Source organism: Dreissena polymorpha, chromosome 3 (assembly GCF_020536995.1).
Source record: "Dreissena polymorpha isolate Duluth1 chromosome 3, UMN_Dpol_1.0, whole genome shotgun sequence".
NCBI classification, from domain to species: domain Eukaryota; kingdom Metazoa; phylum Mollusca; class Bivalvia; order Myida; family Dreissenidae; genus Dreissena; species Dreissena polymorpha.
The window spans coordinates 111512079-111535179 of NC_068357.1; the positions used below are offsets into that span (position 1 = coordinate 111512079).

General features: G+C 37.7%; 1 protein-coding gene and 1 long non-coding RNA gene across 6 annotated transcripts in view; one reads left to right on the forward strand and one right to left on the reverse strand.

The window, feature by feature from the left end:
- Positions 1-21987, forward strand: part of LOC127871027 (U4/U6.U5 tri-snRNP-associated protein 1-like) — a 52626-nt gene extending 30639 nt beyond the window's left edge. Inside the window, exons 14-19 of one of the 5 annotated variants that reach the window (XM_052413647.1) lie at positions 163-330; positions 1774-1884; positions 2204-2382; positions 3621-3846; positions 21263-21378; positions 21903-21987. In XM_052413647.1, coding sequence (XP_052269607.1) covers positions 163-330; positions 1774-1884; positions 2204-2382; positions 3621-3846; positions 21263-21378; positions 21903-21930 — 828 coding nt within the window. In that variant the 3' untranslated portion in view covers positions 21931-21987. Of the gene's footprint in view, positions 1-162; positions 331-1773; positions 1885-2203; positions 2383-3620; positions 3847-5782; positions 5899-6428; positions 6996-17690; positions 17870-19104; positions 19331-21262; positions 21379-21902 lie in introns of those variants that run through there. The other 4 variants (XM_052413645.1, XM_052413649.1, XM_052413646.1 and 1 more) reach the window with 4 other exon arrangements.
- Positions 14066-15503, reverse strand: LOC127871035 (uncharacterized). The gene is made up of 3 exons (XR_008045051.1): positions 15294-15503; positions 14727-14814; positions 14066-14232 (listed from the first exon to the last, which is right to left on the reverse strand). It is a non-coding gene; the product is annotated as an uncharacterized LOC127871035 (long non-coding RNA).
- Positions 21988-23101: the final 1114 nt, after the last annotated feature.

Genomic DNA, 23101 nt, shown 5'->3' on the forward strand with positions numbered 1-23101 from the left:
AAATTCAGCAGACGACATTTTAGCAGACGACAAATTTCCCAGCATGCAAAGGGTTAAGGCTGATCCGGTACAACACTTGACGCACATGCATAAGGCCTGTTTTACCAGAGCAGCTTAACTTCTATATAGTTAACAAGCACTTTACTTTCAATCATGTTGCAGATAGCAGAGAAGCTCAAAGCTGAGCTTAGTGAGACGGAGATGGAGGGGGGAGGGCAGGACGCGACTATCACCCTCAATGCCACGTCAGAGTTCTGTAGGGCCCTGGGAGATATACCCACGTATGGACAGTCAGGGAACAGGGAGGAAATAGAGAGAGATGAGCTAGTGGTGAGTGTTAACAGGGCTTCCCTTGATCAACAATTTATTGCATCCAAATTGTCTTTGATATGAAAAAATTCTTGTCATTTGGCTATTTTATTGAGTTTCATTAGGAAAAGATTGTAGCCAAATACAATTTTGGTCGGAATGGGTTAATTTGTAGCCATGGGCTAATTTGGCAAATGGCAGAGTAAGCACTTGTTTATAGCACATGGTTCCTTTGCATCATGTTTTATGTTACCAGCTGGCTAATCAGAAAAAACATTTTTATGTCCCCCACTATAGTAGTGGGGACATATTGTTTTTGCCCTGTCTGTTGGTTGGTCTGTTGGTTGGTCTGTTTGCGCCATCTTTAACATTTTACAATAACTTTTGCTATATTGAATATAGCAACTTGATATTTGGCATGCATGTGTATCTCATGGAGCTGCACATTTTGAGTGGTGAAAGGTCAAGGTCATCCTTCAAGGTCAAATATATGGTCAAAATTGCTCATGTAATGTCACTTCTGCAATATTGAAGCTAGCAATTTTATATTTGAAATGCATGTGTATCTCATGGAGCTGCACATTTTGAGTGGTGAAGGGTCAAGGTCAAGGTTATCCTTCAAGGTCAAACGTCATATATGGGGACATTGTGTTTTACAAACGCATCTTGTTTATCATTTAAAAAAACCCATCTGTGAATGGATAAGGCTGTTGTTAAACATAAACATGTGCAACAAAGTGTTCCTGTACTTTTCAACATACAACATGTTAACATTAATACACTGTTTCTAATTATATGAAGCAAAAATTTATAACAGTTTTCACGAATTTTTAAATACAATTTCTGTATCATAATTATAACAACTTGCTACATAATATGAAATAAAGCATCAGGGGTGCTCATCACTTATGTGACAAGCTCTAATTTAATTGACCTTCTTTTAAAAACGGTTTTAATACATGTACGTAAAGTGTCATCTCAGAATAGTCTGTGCAGGCTACAAAGGAACAAAGACACTTCTTTGTGAAAATCCTGATAAACCTGTGTGTTATGCACAAGCTAATCTGGCAATACACTTAACGCAGATGCATAAAGCCCGGTTTTCCCAGAGCAAGGGTTGTTTAAACGTTTTAAAAAAAAGGAAAATGTAAAAAGATTTAGTATTATACCAGTTTGTTTGAATATGGTATGTCGTAGGATTTCATACATAGAAATGGATATGAAATACAAAAATCTTTGGAGCAGAATTGTCTTTGGCAAAATTGTACTCGCTGTGGCTAAATTCTACCTATTTGTATTTTTTTATGTGTTAAAGATTTAGCCAAAAAAAGATTTTTCTGTAGCCAATTTGGTCAATTTGTGTATCAGCTAACTTTGCTGATGGCAGAGTCAGCACTAGTTAAGTTTGCCTAGGTGCTCTGTGGCCATGGTCTCTCTACATGTTGGTGTTGTTGTTGATTGCAGGAGCTAGAGAAAGAGTTACAAGATGAGAGACGGCGAATGGAGGAAGAAGAGGAGGAGGAGCAGTCTGGCTGGAACCGGGTCGAGATAGACGAGACACCTGTCAATCTTGTGGTAGGTTGTGTTTACATGAAAGCCAGAAACTGTCAAGATGTGCAATCAAGCTCCATCAAGGACTTATCACATCTGGGATGTTATTTTTCCCCTGATGTGATTTTGCCAAGGGCCCCTTGTGATATACATGTTAATTCTTTTCAAAATGGGGTAGGGATGACAGATTTTTCGGAATATTTCATGGACAGCCAGAAAAATCCGATTTTGAAAATTTGCTGATTATAACATTGCCAGCAAAAGAAAAAAAAAATGCAATGAGCAATTTTATTGGCTGTCATTTCTCAACCTCTGTAGATATGTCTTCCCACTAATTTCGCAGGGTGAGGACACAGCTATCTTGGAGGACGAGCCTGTGATCAACAAGGGCATGGGTGCAGCCTTGAGCGTGGCCGTCAACAAGGGATTTCTGGAGAGGGAGGTAATACGGACGCACCGCATCACGGCCGGAATGATGGAGATCAAGGCCCAGAATTACTCCATCGAGGACAAGAGATATGAGTAGGTGGACTGGGGAAGCCCATGTGCGGCAAGTTTCATCCCAGATTAGCCTGTGCAGTCCACATTTTAATTTCGATTAAAGCCTTTAAAAAATAGAATGAAGGCACGGAACTGTTTCATCCCTTGTGGGGCTGCTCTCTTATGAGATGTTAATTGTGCCTCGTTCTGGGAAAATTGGGCTCAAAGCATGTGATTTAATTGTCGTCAAACACATGCTTGAGCAGTTTGCAAGAACAACACTTTGCGCATAAATATGTAAATGTAAAAATACGATAAAAGCCTGCACAGGCTATCCTGGGACGACTCTTTACGTACATGCATTAAAACTTTATTCTGCAAGCAAGGCTCAAATGATATTTTGATTACATAGTGAATAACAGGTTTGTGTTAATTATAGATCAGGTTTATCATGCGAGGCTTAGAAAACAAAAAGCACGAGCCTTTGCGATTGCTTTTTTGTTTTCGTGCCGAGCATGATTAACCTGATCTATTATCAACACTTATCTATTATTCTATTTATCCCACTTTTTATTCAGTGAACCTTTTTTACACAAAATTTTGTCGAAAAAATGACATCATTTCGTGCAATGGAATATAGCAGAAATTTAATCAACAGGGCTTTAATCAACCGAATTTGCTGTAAAAGTGGGATAAAATAAATTATCATGGAAATCCTTGTTAAAAACATGTAAATAATATTTGAACTTACTTTCTAGCTAATCCTTCAAGTTTATATTTAATAGGTTTACTTACATCTTCCCTGAGTTACGTGCATCACCGAGCATTACCCAACGAATCCCACTATTCCACCCCAACCCCCCTTTTAAGACTGATGCAGTGACTTACATACTGATGCAGTAACCTACATTCTGTTGCAGTGACGTACATACTGATGAAAAGACTTGCATACCGATGCAATAACTTACATACTGATGCAGTCACTTCCATACTGATGCAGTGACTTACATATTGATGCAGTGACTTACATATTGATGCAGTTACTTACATATTGATGCAGTTACTTACATATTGATGCAGTGACTTACATATTGATGCAGTTACTTACATATTGATGCAGTTACTTACATATTGATGCAGGGACTGACATACTGATGAAGTGACTTCCATACTTATGCAGTGACTTAAATACTAATGCAGTGACTTAAATACTGATTCAGTGACTTAAGTACTGATGCAGTGACTTCCATACTGATGCAGTGTTTTACATACTGTTTCAGTGACCTAGATGAGAAGTACAAGAAGCGAGATCGGTACACGGGCAATTTGTCCGAGTTCAAGGAGAAGGTAGGGTACAAACCGGATGTGAAACTCGAGTATGCTGACGAGTCCGGGCGGCAACTTAACGAGAAAGAGGCCTTCCGCCAGCTCTCACATCGTTTCCATGGGAAAGGTTCAGGCAAGAAGAAGACAGAGAAGAGGTCCAAGAAACTAGAGGAGGCACAGGTGGGTCTTTTCTTTTGTAAAGCTTCCATCATAGATAGCAGTGCCCTCTCTCTAAATTTCTTCCAATGATTTTACTGCGAACAGTTGGTTATCCATTAAGCAACGTTCTGGGGAAACTTGGCTTAATGCATGCATGTTAATTTTTGTCCTGGATTAGCCTGTGCAGCCAAATCAGGGACAGGCCAATCAGTGTCGTACTTTCTGCTTTTTGGGAATTTTTAGCTTAAAGGAGGTTAATTTTAGATTCAAATCCAGTGTAGGCAGAAAGTGTTATCCCTGATAAGCCTATGTTGACTGCACAGGCTGATCTGGGACACATTTTAGGCACATGCATGAAGGCTTTTATTCCCAGAATGAGGCTCAATTGATTTTGATTATGCTCTCAAAGGTTGGCATATAGTTTCCACGCTGTGTTAACATGATTTTGTCCACTTTTTTTTGTTTCTACTCTCTATCTCAACCAGTTTTCATCAGATATTCATCGCCCTTTCTGAGAATGTTGATAAGCCTAAAATTTAGGCAAATCTTAACAACCATTCACCATTCACAATGCACATTTGAGTTATGGTCATTGAATTTTTCTTAATGTGGTTCTTTGATGATTTCTGCTGTCTCACTCAATCATTTTTTCATCTGATTGTCACCAAAATGTTTTAAATATAATCTATCATGAGATTATTTTTCTTGTGTTTTAAACCTCCTACCTTGAAGGCAAAACCTAAAGGTCATATGTCAAATTTGGACATGAGGCCACCATAACATTGCCATATATTTATTGATTTTACTTGACATTAACTTACATTATCATAAAACTTAATGTTGCGTGTAACAACCATCTCCCAATCTCAAAGATCAAGCTCAAGCTTAAGGGTTAAAGGATAACAAATTTGGCTTTATTATTGGCTGTAGATTTGTTAGTCCCCTACCGGTTTCACCGGAGTGGACTTATGGTTTGCGCTCTGTGTGTCAGTCAGTCTGTCTGTCTGTCTGTCTGTCACATTTTTCTGGATCCTGCGATAACTTTTAAAGTTCTTAATATTTTTTCATGAAACTTGGAACATGGATAGATGGCAATATGGACATTATGCACGGCATTTCATTTTGTTCCTACGTCAAAAATTCTGGTTGCTATGGCTACAAATAAAAAAAATATTCTGACAATGGTGGAATTTCTGACAATGGTGGAGTCGGTAGGGGACTTTTATTGCTTTGCAATAGTCTTGTTTATTGTATTTTAAAATAACTTACCACTTATGACCACCATTAGGAGACAGCATGTAGTATGTAATTATTCCCACAACAAAGGCGATTAACCATGGACATCTTACCAATAATATTTTAAAAAGTTTTGCAATTTTTATTTTCCTATGTATGTAAATTAAATCTACATCTATAAATTAAACCATGAGGGTTTAAGTTTGAGAGTTTTAGTGTAAGGAATGGACACTGATTGAGGGTACATTATTTCTATTTGGATATGGCCTGAAAGTTACTGCAGCAATAACAATCCCAGTTTTATTTAACATTTAGTAAACTTTCTTATTGCATGATATTGTTTTAAGAAACTTGAATTGTTTCCTTCTTGATTTTTGTATTTTATAATGGAGAATTGTATTGTTTGTCTTTGAAAAACTGTTCCATGTTATGATAAGCATGTGTCTGAGCCTGGTTCTGGAACAAGTGGACTTCTTGCATGTGTGTAGAATGATGTGTAAGATTACCTTGCGCAGTCTGCACAGGCTAGTAAGGGCAACACTTACTGCCTAAATTGGATTTTTGTTAAGAAGAGAGTTCCTTAAAAAGAAAAAAAATCATAAAAATGGAAAGTGTCTCCCCTTATTATCCTGGTTGACTCTTTTCATACATGCATGAAGACCAGTTTTCGCAGCACAAGGCTCCAATAAGCATGTGGGTGTATATGGCCTTTGTATTACAGCTGATGTTGAAGATGAGCACGACAGATACACCGCTAAACACGGTGGCCTTGCTGAAAGAGAAGCAGCAGCAGGAGAAGACTCCCTACATTCTGCTCACCGGAAACAAGGGATTCACGTATGTTCAGATCAAAGAGCCTCACTCTGGCAAAACAGGGCTTAATGCATGTGCGTAAAGTTCATCCCAGATTAGCATGTGCAATCGGCTCAAAACAAATCTCTTCTTAGCGGAAGACCAGTTTAGGCAAAAAGTGTCATACCTGACAGCCGAATTTTGGAGACACTTGATGCACATGCATTAAGCCCCATTTTTCCTGTGCAAGGCTCATTTATGTTTGTCAGAGTTTTGTGAAAGGTTTCTTGTCGGAAAGTTTGGAAGTAATTTTTTTACAATTTTTTCACATGGCTTCAAAAATCACATTCCTGGATGTTCCAAGAAGGGATGAAATGTCAAAAGAATGTTTACTTCTTTTCGTGTTGCTCACAAGTACAGAAAGGCAATCATAAATCCTGTTTAGAACATTGGTGAAAATAGGCTTAAAAAATCGTACATAATGATTTTTTTATGCGGGGGCTTCTTTTCATATTCAAATTATAGTAGTGATTAAAAAAATAGATATAAAATAACATGTTTTTTTCTATTTTCAGGCAAACAATGGTGAAGCCAAAAACTTGAGGCACACTGACTGCTTCTTTGGACAAGAACAGAATGGGGCACTGCTCACTAATGCAACTGAACTATTCACAGAGCCTAGATTTGTGCTCGAACTCTTTAATTTGATAGTGTCACTTGCATCACAGGCGTTAAAAGTACCTTTCTACATGTATACATGTATTTGAAAAATGTAGTGGAAAAGCATAATAAAAAAGGATTTCTAAATGTTATATGTGTAGATTAAAAATATTTCTTCAGTATGTTTTCAACACAATAAGTTCAATTTGCCTAAAGTGGCTCATCAACTTTTGCCATAGTTTTATCAGGCTGTTTTCAAATGTCTGGCATGAGATTGTAGATCTTGTTACTGATCAAGACCATTTTCGAAACAGATAGTCTTTGAAATCTTTACATCAATTTACGTGTGAAATGGTAGACATCCTGTACTGAATTGAACTTTTAATATGGATTATAGTAAGAACCTCAATTCAGTACTAGGTTTTTATCGCGATTTTATTGTAATATTGTATTGTCTTGGTTAATAAACCAAATAAAAACTGCATATTTTAATATATATGTGTATGCCCCACGGGTTGAGAGACATTGAGCATTGCATTTGTAGGCATGTACGGCCTCAAGTTTGTGTTATCAGCTTTTCTTAAGAAGATGGATTTCATGAAGATCTAAATAGTTTAATTACCTTTATGTGAAGATGGTCGGATTATATTTTTTTGCTATGACGAGATTGAACAGAAATATTGACCTTTGTCTTTTTTTCTTCTTTTTTCAAATATATACCGATAGTCCGAAATGTTGGGTTTTCAACTTCTAGTTAAGTCCTTGGTGGATCTTGCTTAAACTTTAACAGTTGAATGACACAAACGTGTGGATGATCGTAAATAAATTAATTTTGGCTACGACTAGTTTAGGCTAAATAATGTGCCCTTTTCTATATGTCCACAAAACAAATAGTGGATTCGTGTCTAAACGTGCGGTAAAGGCATCCTTTGTCCTTGACACATTTCTAGTGTTAACTAAATACAATGAAGTAACGTTTTAGGCTTCTGATTTTAATAAAATTATTATGCAATATACTGTGTATGCAATCAATATCTTGCATTCCATTGGACGATTTGACTAATCATAGTTAACCATTTTCGCAGCGCTGTCAATTTATCTGTGCTTTCCACAAGGTTTAGAAAATGGTAGATCAAGTATACGATTTCTTTCAATGGCTAAATTGTTGCATCTATATCGGTCCGCGGCAAGGACGAGGATCGCCTGTTTGATCCCCGGTCCGAGCGCAATCCTTGTGTGGGAATTGATTGGTCTTGAAATCCTCTCTGCTGCCATTCTCCTTCTACCAATTATTCAAGGAAGATAGTTCTCAATTTCTGGGATAAATATGTACACTTAGCACTGGTAAACCAGCTATCACAGGAAAAGTGTGAGTTGTGAAAAGTGTCACTGCCTGCCGTGACTGAAAAAGTGTTTATTACATCTTAAAAATCAAACGGAACAAACAAAGCATTATTTACTATGATACGCCACGTATCTCTAGCATTATTGTAGTGTATGTGTAAGCGGGACATGTTTTAGATACTTAATAAAAGCGATATTCTGGTGCGGTATTTTCAGAATTGCATCTTAGTGTGGCGATGCCACATGAATGTCAGACACATGCCCTCCCGTCAAAACAAATCATTTACCACACAAAAAGGTATGCGATAGTAGTGCAGACATCATATTGATCGATAAAGCACCGTTAGCACACGTGTATTGTTTTAGTTGGCATCCTTTATCTTATTTTTTTACTTGGCAAATTTCATATACGCAGTTTATTCATTCCAGTGGCTAACATATATCCACTAAAGACAAAGAAAAAAGTGATCGTTGTTACAACAACTTAATTAACAACATTGTTAATTAGTGTATTATTAAAATATAGTTATTTTGCCAACCAACACAGTGCAATTCACACAGGCTTATCAGCGATGTAATTGACCGCCTGGATTAAATTTTTCCTTTTTAAGGAATTCTCTTCTAAATGAAAATCCATTTAAAGTGGAAAATGTTGTCCCAGATTAGCCTTTGCGGACCGCACATGCTAATCGTGGACGGCACTTTACGCACATTCATCAAGTCCAGTTGTCCCAGAACGAGACTTATGTGAATGCTATACTTAGTAACAACTGTTCAAATCAAATGGTTTCATGCGAGGGCTTCACGGAACGTTCCAATTTATCTGACAAGAGTGTGTAGCCCTTTTTGAATACTGATTTGTAAATGAGAACGTTCCCATTTATGCATCAGATCATGTTGTCGGTAATCGCGTTCTTATCTGGAGTCTGTAAGATGTCTTAACATGCACGTATCGCCCTTGAAGTCTGTCTAGCGACCTTCGAGTCTGTCTAGAACATGACACGATAAGGCTCATGTCAAGTAGTGCTCATGTGGATAATGTTGAATGAATAGTACCTCGACATGTATTCTGCTCTTGTTCAAATGCCAAAAGAAGGGCATGTCCAGACTGTCACTTCATCATGATTTGGGAAACGTGTAAAGGCGCGTGTAAGCCCGATGTCATAGACTCCAAAAGGTCAGTTCTCATATCATGCGGTGTTTTACATCTTGTTCAGATCGGAACTTCAACATTTTAAATGGGCCATGCTCTGTGAAAAAGGGGTTTATGCATGTGTGTAATATTTCTTTCCAGATTAGCCTGTGCAGTCCGCACAGGCTAATAAGGGACGACACTTTCCGCATGTATGGTATTTTTCGCTTACAGAAAGTATTTTCTTATAACTATTCCAGTTTAGGCGAAAATTGTCGTCCCTGATTAGCCTGTGCTGACAGCACAGGCTAATCTGGGACGACACGTTAAGCACATGCATCAAACCCTCTTTTCACAGATAAATATGCTCAAATAATTACCAAATTTTATAACAACTTGTGTGCTGATCATGTGTCCCATGTTCAAAGGCCATTGTCTGTGACTTGTTCACAGGTTTACGCTATTTTAATGCAATATCGGTAAATGCATTTACTTAAAAAACTAAAGTTGATCCTAACTCGCTAGCATTGCACCGGATTAGCTTTTGATACTGGATGATACTTTAATCGCTAAATGTTACTTGTACATGTATTTATAATAAAAAATTGTCAAACTGCGATTTATTTTTCCGACTTCGATTGATCGATATGCATAAGCGGACTGATGTGGTTTTTAGTCAGGGGTACTATCACTTGTATGTATTTCTTTTAACTTGCAGTCAAGGATAACCCATGAAAGTGCAAGCACTTATTTCCAAGGGGGTCCTTTGGTTTTGCTGAAGAGACAAAAAGCAGAAGAGACAGTATTGGGATACAAGGAATCCGGGTGCGATACCCTAGCTCTTTGCGAATAGATCCCTTGGTTCTTTTACGTGCTCAGTGTATAGCACCGATACACGCGAGAATTACCTTGGGTTTCATACCAGTACATCTCTCTACTTGGGTGTGAAACACTTGAAGCATTTCTGAAATTTCCAGTGCCCCGGCCGGGCATTGGACCGAGGACCTCTGGAATGGCAGACCAGAGTGTTACCACTCGACCACCGCACCACCATACCGTTATACTTTGGCTGTATAAATGCACTAAATAAAGTGTTATATTTATTTGTTACTGTTTGCATCGTCATTTTGCAAAACAGTGAACAAGTGGCTTCCAAGATAAATGCTCAAACTGTTAGTATGATACACTAAGTCACCCCGTCAAACTGTTAGTATGATACACTAAGTCACCCTGTCAAACTGTTAGTATGATACACTAAGTCACCCTGTCAAACTGTTAGTATGATACACAAAGTCACCCTGTCAAACTGTTAGTATGATACACAAAGTCACCCTGTCAAACTGTTAGTATGATACACTAAGTCACCCTGTCAAACTGTTAGTATGATACACTAAGTCACCCTGTCAAACTGTTAGTATGATACACTAAGTCACCCTGTCAAACTGTTAGTATGATACACTAAGTCACCCTGTCAAACTGTTAGTATGATACACAAAGTCACCCTGTCAAACTGTTAGTATGATACACAAAGTCACCCTGTCAAACTGTTAGTATGATACACAAAGTCACCCTGTCAAACTGTTAGTATGATACACTAAGTCACCCTGTCAAACTGTTAGTATGATACACAAAGTCACCCTGTCAAACTGTTAGTATGATACACAAAGTCACCCTGTCAAACTGTTAGTATGATACACAAAGTCACCCTGTCAAACTGTTAGTATGATACACTAAGTCACCCTGTCAAACTGTTAGTATGATACACTAAGTCACCCTGTCAAACTGTTAGTATGAAACACAAAGTCACCCTGTCAAACTGTTAGTATGATACACTAAGTCACCCTGTCAAACTGTTAGTATGATACACAAAGTCACCCTGTCAAACTGTTAGTATGATACACTAAGTCACCCTGTCAAACTGTTAGTATGATACACTAAGTCACCCTGTCAAACTGTTAGTATGATACACTAAGTCACCCTGTCAAACTGTTAGTATGATACACAAAGTCACCCTGTCAAACTGTTAGTATGATACACTAAGTCACCCTGTCAAACTGTTAGTATGATACACTAAGTCACCCTGTCAAACTGTTAGTATGATACACTAAGTCACCCTGTCAAACTGTTAGTATGATACACTAAGTCACCCTGTCAAACTGTTAGTATGATACACTAAGTCACCCTGTCAAACTGTTAGTATGATACACTAAGTCACCCTGTCAAACTGTTAGTATGATACACTAAGTCACCCTGTCAAACTGTTAGTATGATACACTAAGTCACCCTGTCAAACTGTTAGTATGATACACTAAGTCACCCTGTCAAACTGTTAGTATGATACACTAAGTCACCCTGTCAAACTGTTAGTATGATACACTAAGTCACCCTGTCAAACTGTTAGTATGATACACTAAGTCACCCTGTCAAACTGTTAGTATGATACACTAAGTCACCCTGTCAAACTGTTAGTATGATACACTAAGTCACCCTGTCAAACTGTTAGTATGATACACTAAGTCACCCTGTCAAACTGTTAGTATGATACACTAAGTCACCCCGTCAAACTGTTAGTATGATACACTAAGTCACCCCGTCAAACTGTTAGTATGATACACTAAGTCACCCTGTCAAACTGTTAGTATGATACACTAAGTCACCCTGTCAAACTGTTAGTATGATACACTAAGTCACCCCCGTCAAACTGTTAGTATGATACACTAAGTCACCCTGTCAAACTGTTAGTATGATACACTAAGTCACCCTGTCAAACTGTTAGTATGATACACAAAGTCACCCTGTCAAACTGTTAGTATGATACACAAAGTCACCCTGTCAAACTGTTAGTATGATACACTAAGTCACCCCGTCAAACTGTTAGTATGATACACTAAGTCACCCTGTCAAACTGTTAGTATGATACACTAAGTCACCCTGTCAAACTGTTAGTATGATACACAAGTCACCCTGTCAAACTGTTAGTATGATACACTAAGTCACCCTGTCAAACTGTTAGTATGATACACTAAGTCACCCTGTCAAACTGTTAGTATGATACACAAAGTCACCCTGTCAAACTGTTAGTATGATACACAAAGTCACCCTGTCAAACTGTTAGTATGATACACTGTTAGTATGATACACTAAGTCACCCTGTTAAACTGTTAGTATGATACACTGTTAGTATGATACACTAAGTCACCCTGTCAAACTGTTAGTATGATACACTGTTAGTATGATACACAAAGTCACCCTGTCAAACTGTTAGTATGATACACTAAGTCACCCTGTCAAACTGTTAGTATGATACACTAAGTCACCCTGTCAAACTGTTAGTATGATACACAAAGTCACCCTGTCAAACTGTTAGTATGATACACTAAGTCACCCTGTCAAACTGTTAGTATGATACACAAAGTCACCCTGTCAAACTGTTAGTATGATACACAAAGTCACCCTGTCAAAACTGTTAGTATGATACACTGTTAGTATGATACACTAAGTCACCCTCAAACTGTTAGTATGATACACTAAGTCACCCTGTTGAAAGGACATAAATGCCCGAGTCCCGCATTGAAAGCTGAAGTTAACAAGCTTTTTGATAACGGGTATTATTGCATATGCGTATATTTTCGCACCAGATTAGCCTGTGCAGTCACTCAGCACTATACTCTCCTTCTTAACTGGATTTCTATAAGAAATCATTTATTTAACTACTTCCTTTAAATGAAAAATTCCATGAAAGCGGGAAGTGTCCGTTATTAGCCTGTGCGGACTTTAAAGGCTGATCCGGTACGTCACTTATCGTACATGTATTGAGCCCCGTCTTCCCGTACTAGACTCAATAACGTTATGATAGGTATAATGGACAACGGGCTCGGCATCTTGTCTCAGTATATTACTCAACACTTCCCATTTTTAATGTAGCCGTTTCACAGATTTTGGCATGTATTAAAGTTTGTCGTTAAATGCTTTATATTGATAAATGCAAACATTGGATCTAAAGCGTTCCAGTAAAAAAATAATAAAATTAAAGAAAGAAAAAAGTAACTCTCAACTGGGCTCGAACCACTGACCCCTGGAGTAAAAGTCTATCACTTAGACTACTCGGCCATCCGTGCTCATACAATGAGTGATGTATTTTATACTTTATGCCAGCAATCCTCGTAGTATCACAAAATATAACGACAACAACAGAAATCAGGTTATTGTCAGAAGATGCATATAATGGATATTTTAGAGCACGGTAAATGTTCAGTATTACTGTTTTTCTCAAAAACATCAACGAACATTTGCGAATCTAAAACGTTTTTTTTTAAATTTTGTCAATTAACCAAAACGTGAAAAGGCCCCTTTAAAATAGACAATGGCATAATCCCGATTTTGCTCACTTTGTGTAAAAAAATAATAAAATTAAAGAAAGAAAAAAGTAACTCTCAACTGGGCTCGAACCACTGACACCTGGAGTAAAAGTCTATCACTTAGACTACTCGGCCATCCGTGCTCATACAATGAGTGATGTATTTTATACTTTATGCCAGCAATCATCGTAGTATCACAAAATATAACGACAACAACAGAAATCAGGTTATTGTCAGAAGATGCATATAATGGATATTTTAGAGAACGGTAAATGTTCAGTATTACTGTTTTTCTCAAAAACATCAACGAACATTTGCGAATCTGAAATTTTTTTTTTATTTTGTCAATTAACCAAAACGTGAAAAGGCCCCTTTAAAATAGACAATGGCATAATCCCGATTTTGCTCACTTTGTCCCAATCACGAAAACACATAATGTTCAGCGTTAAAGTGATATTAAATCTATTGCTTTGTTGAAATTTTCTTCGTTGTATTTAAAAATACGTTTAAAAGAGGGAGAATGAAGAAAGTATAGGGAACATACATTGCTAATTCGTTTTGGTTGTTTTCACCTTCATCCAGTGTCAAAGAAATGCCTAATTTAAAAATGCGTGCTTAAATATCCCATGTTTACGATATTGCGCAACGTGATTATTTCTACGGCCGTTTAACAACGACAAGCAATTGGGAAGATAACAGATATAACAACTCAACTTGCTTATCCATGTGTTACAAAGTCAATTTTATTATGTATCTACTGTTTTTATTAATTTGAACAATCATAATACAAGAAAGTAATGTAATGCACACGATTAAAGACCGGCGCACTCGGCAGGCGGAATGAAAACGCTGGGGTCAGAAATACCGGCGTGAATATCGAAGAAACTGAAAAAATAAATAAAATGAATTATCAAAGTGCTGAGAGCGAAAGAAGACTGGCAAGACATGGATATACGCATAGGCAAAGGGAAATAGTGCAAACATATTCTCCCATAAAGGGCACGATCGTTTTAATAGTTTAATTTTATTTCAAAAGTCATACGACAAATAATATTTCCGATGTTTACATTTCCTACTTGGTTATACTCGCTTCTGTGGCGTCAAACAATTAAAAACTAATCTAGCTATTGAACGTAAAAAACAATATTGGAATGTATCTATATTTAGTGGTTTAGTAGCCTGTGAGACACACTTCTGCTTAGGATAACAATGGCGAGAAAGTGAACGTTCCCGCTAAATTTCAGTTTATAAAACAAACGTTTGCAATTTATTTATAAATTGGATACTATTTGTTTTTAAAATCAAATTGTATATTAAATTTTAAGTGGAAAAACCATCATCAAATCCTCAAACGTAGCGGGTAGTAAATCAGTACTTACTTCTCAATCAAGAAGCCGATTTCTTTGTTATAATATGCTGCGAAGACGGGTACACAGGTGGGCGATGTAACAGCTATAGCGTATTTTGCTGAAATGGTTACATGCATTGTTTCTCTAGAATGCAGAAAGTTTAATGGAAATGTCTTCATATGAGCAGATAATCAACAAAAATAAAATATTTTACAAAACGCGTGTATGGCAGATGGTTCTACTTTTTGTGACTATTTAAATAATTGCAACACATACGTTAATATCCTTAAACAATTATGTCTATGACTGAAATTCTTATTTTGATTGCGTGAAGTTTCATTATAAATATTCAAACACAAGCCTATACAAGTCTGCAAAAACGCCAAAATCACCAAAGGCCGTCAATACGCATATAGAAATTCATTTGCGACAATAAGTGTAGGCTATACATATTAAGACAATCACACCACGAAACCATATGCATACTACTAGACAGTTTCACAAACATTGACGGTAGTTTCCGTATACGTTTATAGGCGTTACACTGCAGATATTTCTGTAATACATCTCAAAGCGCATGTACCAAAAGCGTCTTACCTCCATTGTCGAATGTAATGTCCCAGTTCTGGACAGTAAGGTGCTCAAATGGAATGGACGCCGCCCCTGCCTCGGCCTCGAACAGGAACTTGGAGCCCGGGACAACGCCTGTCTTCCAGAACGGATGCGAGGGAACCGTTACGTTGCATTTCTTGGTCACCAGGTTCAGCCTGTACTCTTTGTTCTGAAAGTTAAAAAAATATACACCATTGTCGTATCATTTGTGATTATCAGCAGGATTTTTTTAACTGCAAGATATAATACATGCACCAGCGGGATTATTATTACTATACATAAATTTAAAAAAAACTATTGCAAAAAGATCACATCAAAGTAAAAGGTATTTTATTTAAAATCAAATCCTTTTATTAAACTTTTTACAACGTAACGTCACAAATACATGTGCGTTACCTAAACATTAAACTACGTCAAGCACCTATTCACGACAGACGTCATGGGTTATTATAGCGATGGAAAAAACATAAAAGTGACGCCATAATTCTAAGTCACATACCCAATCTAAGTCACACCCATGGTCGATAAAAGAGAAAGAGGACATCATCGAAATGCTAACATAAATGGTCATGGATAATAGGGGCGGATCCAGGATTTCTTGTTTGGGGGGGGGGGGGGCGGGATATTGAAAGATTTGCTGGGGGTCAAGGGGGCCGCTAGGGCCCCTGGCGGGTGCAGGGCAAAGCTCTACTAGGGGGTCCAGGGGGCGATGCCCACCGTAAGCTTCACGATTTTAGTGATTTCGAAGGCTTTGACAACCACTTCTCGAGCATGTCACGCCTTATACTTTCATCAAAGTACCTTCTTATAATGCCAAAAAAGTGCATAGTTTGTGGCTTAGGGGGTCCAGGGGGCGAAGCCCCCCCCCCCCATCCCCCCCGGAAGCTTCACGATTTTAATGATTTTGAAGGCTTTGACAACCACTTCTCGAGCATGTCACGCCTTATGTACTTTCATCAAAGTACCTTCTTATAATGCCAAAAAGTGCATAGTTTATAGTTTTGGGGGTCCAGGGGGGAGGGGGGCGAAGCTCCACGATTTTAGTGGTTTTGAAGGCTTTGACAAGTTTTAATAGGTGATTTAGATGTAGTTAAGTGTAAAACATAAAATGAATTGACTTTATTTTGAAGATTTTAGGGGGGGGGGGGAGAAATCTGGAACCCTGGAACTGCCTTTGGATGACATCACAGAAGTTTCTTCGAAATTGAGCCCCATGAGCTTAAATTGTCATCCCAGATTACCGGTAGCATGTGCAGCCCTCTTAAGGGGCAAACACTTACCGCTTTTATTGAATGTTTCGTTTAAAGGACCTCCATTTAATCGAAATACACTTTGGACGTAAAATGTCGTCCCTGACAAGCTTGTGGTGACCGCTCAGGCTATTTAAACAGGATAACACTTAACACATGCAATATAAGCATTTTCCCCAAAACGAGGCCCAAATAAACGTCTCGTATTCAAATCTACCAAACATACCTCACGTGATAAGGTTACACAAGCATTACTTGTCAGACCCTCGATCCTGATAAACCTGTGTGTTATGCACAAGCTAATCTGGCAATACACTTAACGCAGATGCATAAAGCCCGGTTTTCCCAGAGCAAGGGTTGTTTAAACGTTTTAAAAAAAAAGGAAAATGTAAAAAGATTTAGTATTATACCAGTTTGTTTGAATATGGTATGTCGTAGGATTTCATACATAGAAATGGATATGAAATACAAAAATCTTTGGAGCAGAATTGTCTTTGGCAAAATTGTACTCGCTGTGGCTAAATTCTACCTATTTGTATTTTTTTATGTGTTAAAGATTTAGCCAAAAAAAGATTTTTCTGTAGCCAATTTGGTCAATTTGTGTATCAGCTAACTTTGCTGATGGCAGAGTCAGCACTAGTTAAGTTTGCCTAGGTGCTCTGTGGCCATGGTCTCTCTACATGTTGGTGTTGTTGTTGATTGCAGGAGCTAGAGAAAGAGTTACAAGATGAGAGACGGCGAATGGAGGAAGAAGAGGAGGAGGAGCAGTCTGGCTGGAACCGGGTCGAGATAGACGAGACACCTGTCATCTTGTGGTAGGTTGTGTTTACATGAAAGCCAGAAACTGTCAAGATGTGCAATCAAGCTCCATCAAGGACTTATCACATCTGGGATGTTATTTTTCCCCTGATGTGATTTTGCCAAGGGCCCCTTGTGATATACATGTTAATTCTTTTCAAAATGGGGTAGGGATGACAGATTTTTCGGAATATTTCATGGACAGCCAGAAAAATCCGATTTGAAAATTTGCTGATTATAACATTGCCAGCAAAAGAAAAAAAAAATGCAATGAGCAATTTATTGGCTGTCATTTCTCAACCTCTGTAGATATGTCTTCCCACTAATTTCGCAGGGTGAGGACACAGCTATCTTGGAGGACGAGCCTGTGATCAACAAGGGCATGGGTGCAGCCTTGAGCGTGGCCGTCAACAAGGGATTTCTGGAGAGGGAGGTAATACGGACGCACCGCATCACGGCCGGAATGATGGAGATCAAGGCCCAGAATTACTCCATCGAGGACAAGAGATATGAGTAGGTGGACTGGGGAAGCCCATGTGCGGCAAGTTTCATCCCAGATTAGCCTGTGCAGTCCACATTTTTAATTTCGATTAAAGCCTTTAAAAAATAGAATGAAGGCACGGAACTGTTTCATCCCTTGTGGGGCTGCTCTCTTATGAGATGTTAATTGTGCCTCGTTCTGGGAAAATTGGCTCAAAGCATGTGATTTATTGTCGTCAAACACATGCTTGAGCAGTTTGCAAGAACAACACTTTGCGCATAAATATGTAAATGTAAAAATACGATAAAAGCCTGCACAGGCTATCCTGGGACGACTCTTTACGTACATGCATTAAAACTTTATTCTGCAAGCAAGGCTCAAATGATATTTTGATTACATAGTGAATAACAGGTTTGTGTTAATTATAGATCAGGTTTATCATGCGAGGCTTAGAAAACAAAAAGCACGAGCCTTTGCGATTGCTTTTTTGTTTTCGTGCCGAGCATGATTAACCTGATCTATTATCAACACTTATCTATTATTCTATTTATCCCACTTTTTATTCAGTGAACCTTTTTTACACAAAATTTTGTCGAAAAAATGACATCATTTCGTGCAATGGAATATAGCAGAAATTTAATCAACAGGGCTTTAATCAACCGAATTTGCTGTAAAAGTGGGATAAAATAAATTATCATGGAAATCCTTGTTAAAAACATGTAAATAATATTTGAACTTACTTTCTAGCTAATCCTTCAAGTTTATATTTAATAGGTTACTTACATCTTCCCTGAGTTACGTGCATCACCGAGCATTACCCAACGAATCCCACTATTCCACCCCAACCCCCCTTTAAGACTGATGCAGTGACTTACATACTGATGCAGTAACCTACATTCTGTTGCAGTGACGTACATACTGATGAAAAGACTTGCATACCGATGCAATAACTTACATACTGATGCAGTCACTTCCATACTGATGCAGTGACTTACATATTGATGCAGTGACTTACATATTGATGCAGTTACTTACATATTGATGCAGTTACTTACATATTGATGCAGTGACTTACATATTGATGCAGTTACTTACATATTGATGCAGTTACTTACATATTGATGCAGGGACTGACATACTGATGAAGTGACTTCCATACTTATGCAGTGACTTAAATACTAATGCAGTGACTTAAATACTGATTCAGTGACTTAAGTACTGATGCAGTGACTTCCATACTGATGCAGTGTTTTACATACTGTTTCAGTGACCTAGATGAGAAGTACAAGAAGCGAGATCGGTACACGGGCAATTTGTCCGAGTTCAAGGAGAAGGTAGGGTACAAACCGGATGTGAAACTCGAGTATGCTGACGAGTCCGGGCGGCAACTTAACGAGAAAGAGGCCTTCCGCCAGCTCTCACATCGTTTCCATGGGAAAGGTTCAGGCAAGAAGAAGACAGAGAAGAGGTCCAAGAAACTAGAGGAGGCACAGGTGGGTCTTTTCTTTTGTAAAGCTTCCATCATAGATAGCAGTGCCCTCTCTCTAAATTTCTTCCAATGATTTTACTGCGAACAGTTGGTTATCCATTAAGCAACGTTCTGGGGAAACTTGGCTTAATGCATGCATGTTAATTTTTGTCCTGGATTAGCCTGTGCAGCAAATCAGGGACAGGCCAATCAGTGTCGTACTTTCTGCTTTTTGGGAATTTTTAGCTTAAAGGAGGTTAATTTTAGATTCAAATCCAGTGTAGGCAGAAAGTGTTATCCCTGATAAGCCTATGTTGACTGCACAGGCTGATCTGGGACACATTTTAGGCACATGCATGAAGGCTTTTATTCCCAGAATGAGGCTCAATTGATTTTGATTATGCTCTCAAAGGTTGGCATATAGTTTCCACGCTGTGTTAACATGATTTTGTCCACTTTTTTTTGTTTCTACTCTCTATCTCAACCAGTTTTCATCAGATATTCATCGCCCTTTCTGAGAATGTTGATAAGCCTAAAATTAGGCAAATCTTAACAACCATTCACCATTCACAATGCACATTTGAGTTATGGTCATTGAATTTTTCTTAATGTGGTTCTTTGATGATTTCTGCTGTCTCACTCAATCATTTTTTCATCTGATTGTCACCAAAATGTTTTAAATATAATCTATCATGAGATTATTTTTCTTGTGTTTTAAACCTCCTACCTTGAAGGCAAAACCTAAAGGTCATATGTCAAATTTGGACATGAGGCCACCATAACATTGCCATATATTTATTGATTTTACTTGACATTAACTTACATTATCATAAAACTTAATGTTGCGTGTAACAACCATCTCCCAATCTCAAAGATCAAGCTCAAGCTTAAGGGTTAAAGGATAACAAATTTGGCTTTATTATTGGCTGTAGATTTGTTAGTCCCCTACCGGTTTCACCGGAGTGGACTTATGGTTTGCGCTCTGTGTGTCAGTCAGTCTGTCTGTCTGTCTGTCTGTCACATTTTTCTGGATCCTGCGATAACTTTTAAAGTTCTTAATATTTTTTCATGAAACTTGGAACATGGATAGATGGCAATATGGACATTATGCACGGCATTTCATTTTGTTCCTACGTCAAAAATTCTGGTTGCTATGGCTACAAATAAAAAAAATATTCTGACAATGGTGGAATTTCTGACAATGGTGGAGTCGGTAGGGGACTTTTATTGCTTTGCAATAGTCTTGTTTATTGTATTTTAAAATAACTTACCACTTATGACCACCATTAGGAGACAGCATGTAGTATGTAATTATTCCCACAACAAAGGCGATTAACCATGGACATCTTACAATAATATTTTAAAAAGTTTTGCAATTTTATTTTCCTATGTATGTAAATTAAATCTACATCTATAAATTAAACCATGAGGGTTTAAGTTTGAGAGTTTTAGTGTAAGGAATGGACACTGATTGAGGGATTGAGGGGATTTATTGGTGGATATGGCCTGAAAGTTACTGCAGCAATAACAATCCCAGTTTTATTTAACATTTAGTAAACTTTCTTATTGCATGATATTGTTTTAAGAAACTTGAATTGTTTCCTTCTTGATTTTTGTATTTTATAATGGAGAATTGTATTGTTTGTCTTTGAAAAACTGTTCCATGTTATGATAAGCATGTGTCTGAGCCTGGTTCTGGAACAAGTGGACTTCTTGCATGTGTGTAGAATGATGTGTAAGATTACTTGCGCAGTCTGCACAGGCTAGTAAGGGCAACACTTACTGCCTAAATTGGATTTTTGTTAAGAAGAGAGTTCCTTAAAAGAAAAAAATCATTAAAAATGGAAAGTGTCTCCCTTATTATCCTGGTTGACTCTTTTCATACATGCATGAAGACCAGTTTTCGCAGCACAAGGCTCCAATAAGCATGTGGGTGTATATGGCCTTTGTATTACAGCTGATGTTGAAGATGAGCACGACAGATACACCGCTAAACACGGTGGCCTTGCTGAAAGAGAAGCAGCAGCAGGAGAAGACTCCCTACATTCTGCTCACCGGAAACAAGGGATTCACGTATGTTCAGATCAAAGAGCCTCACTCTGGCAAAACAGGGCTTAATGCATGTGCGTAAAGTTCATCCCAGATTAGCATGTGCAATCGGCTCAAACAAATCTCTTCTTAGCGGAAGACCAGTTTAGGCAAAAAGTGTCATACCTGACAGCCGAATTTTGGAGACACTTGATGCACATGCATTAAGCCCCATTTTCCTGTGCAAGGCTCATTTATGTTTGTCAGAGTTTTGTGAAAGGTTTCTTGTCGGAAAGTTTGGAAGTAATTTTTTACAATTTTTTCACATGGCTTCAAAAATCACATTCCTGGATGTTCCAAGAAGGGATGAAATGTCAAAAGAATGTTTACTTCTTTTCGTGTTGCTCACAAGTACAGAAAGGCAATCATAAATCCTGTTTAGAATTGGTGAAAATAGGCTTAAAAAATCGTACATATGATTTTTTTATGCGGGGGCTTCTTTTCATATTCAAATTATAGTAGTGATTAAAAAAATAGATATAAAATAACATGTTTTTTTCTATTTTCAGGCAAACAATGGTGAAGCCAAAAACTTGAGGCACACTGACTGCTTCTTTGGACAAGAACAGAATGGGGCACTGCTCACTAATGCAATGAACTATTCACAGAGCCTAGATTTGTGCTCGAACTCTTTAATTTGATAGTGTCACTTGCATCACAGGCGTTAAAAGTACCTTTCTACATGTATACATGTATTTGAAAAATGTAGTGGAAAAGCATAATAAAAAGGATTCTAAATGTATATGTGTAGATTAAAAATATTTCTTCAGTATGTTTTCAACACAATAAGTTCAATTTGCCTAAAGTGGCTCATCAACTTTTGCCATAGTTTTATCAGGCTGTTTTCAAATGTCTGGCATGAGATTGTAGATTTGTTACTGATCAAGACCATTTTCGAAACAGATAGTCTTTGAAATCTTTACATCAATTTACGTGTGAAATGGTAGACATCCTGTACTGAATGACTTTTAATAGGATTATAGTAAGAACCTCAATTCAGTACTAGGTTTTTATCGCGATTTTATTTTGTAATATTGTATTGTCTTGGTTAATAAACCAAATAAAACTGCATATTTTAATATATATGTGTATGCCCCACGGGTTGAGAGACATTGAGCATTGCATTTGTAGGCATGTACGGCCTCAAGTTTGTGTATCAGCTTTTTTAAGAAGATGGATTTCATGAAGATCTAAATAGTTTAATTACCTTTATGTGAAGATGGTCGGATTATATTTTTTTGCTATGACGAGATTGAACAGAAATATTGACCTTTGTCTTTTTTTCTTCTTTTTTCAAATATATACCGATAGTCCGAAATGTTGGGTTTTCAACTTCTAGTTAAGTCCTTGGTGGATCTTGCTTAAACTTAACAGTTGAATGACACAAACGTGTGGATGATCGTAAATAAATAATTTTGGCTACGACTAGTTAGGCTAAATAATGTGCCCTTTTCTATATGTCCACAAAACAAATAGTGGATTCGTGTCTAAACGTGCGGTAAAGGCATCCTTTGTCCTTGACACCTTTCTTAGTGTTACTAAATACAATGAAGTAACGTTTTAGGCTTCTGATTTTAATAAAATTATTATGCAATATACTGGTATGCAATCAAGATTTGCATTCCATTGGACGATTTGACTAATCATAGTAACCATTTTCGCAGCGCTGTCAATTTATCTGTGCTTTCCACCAAGGTTTAGAAAATGG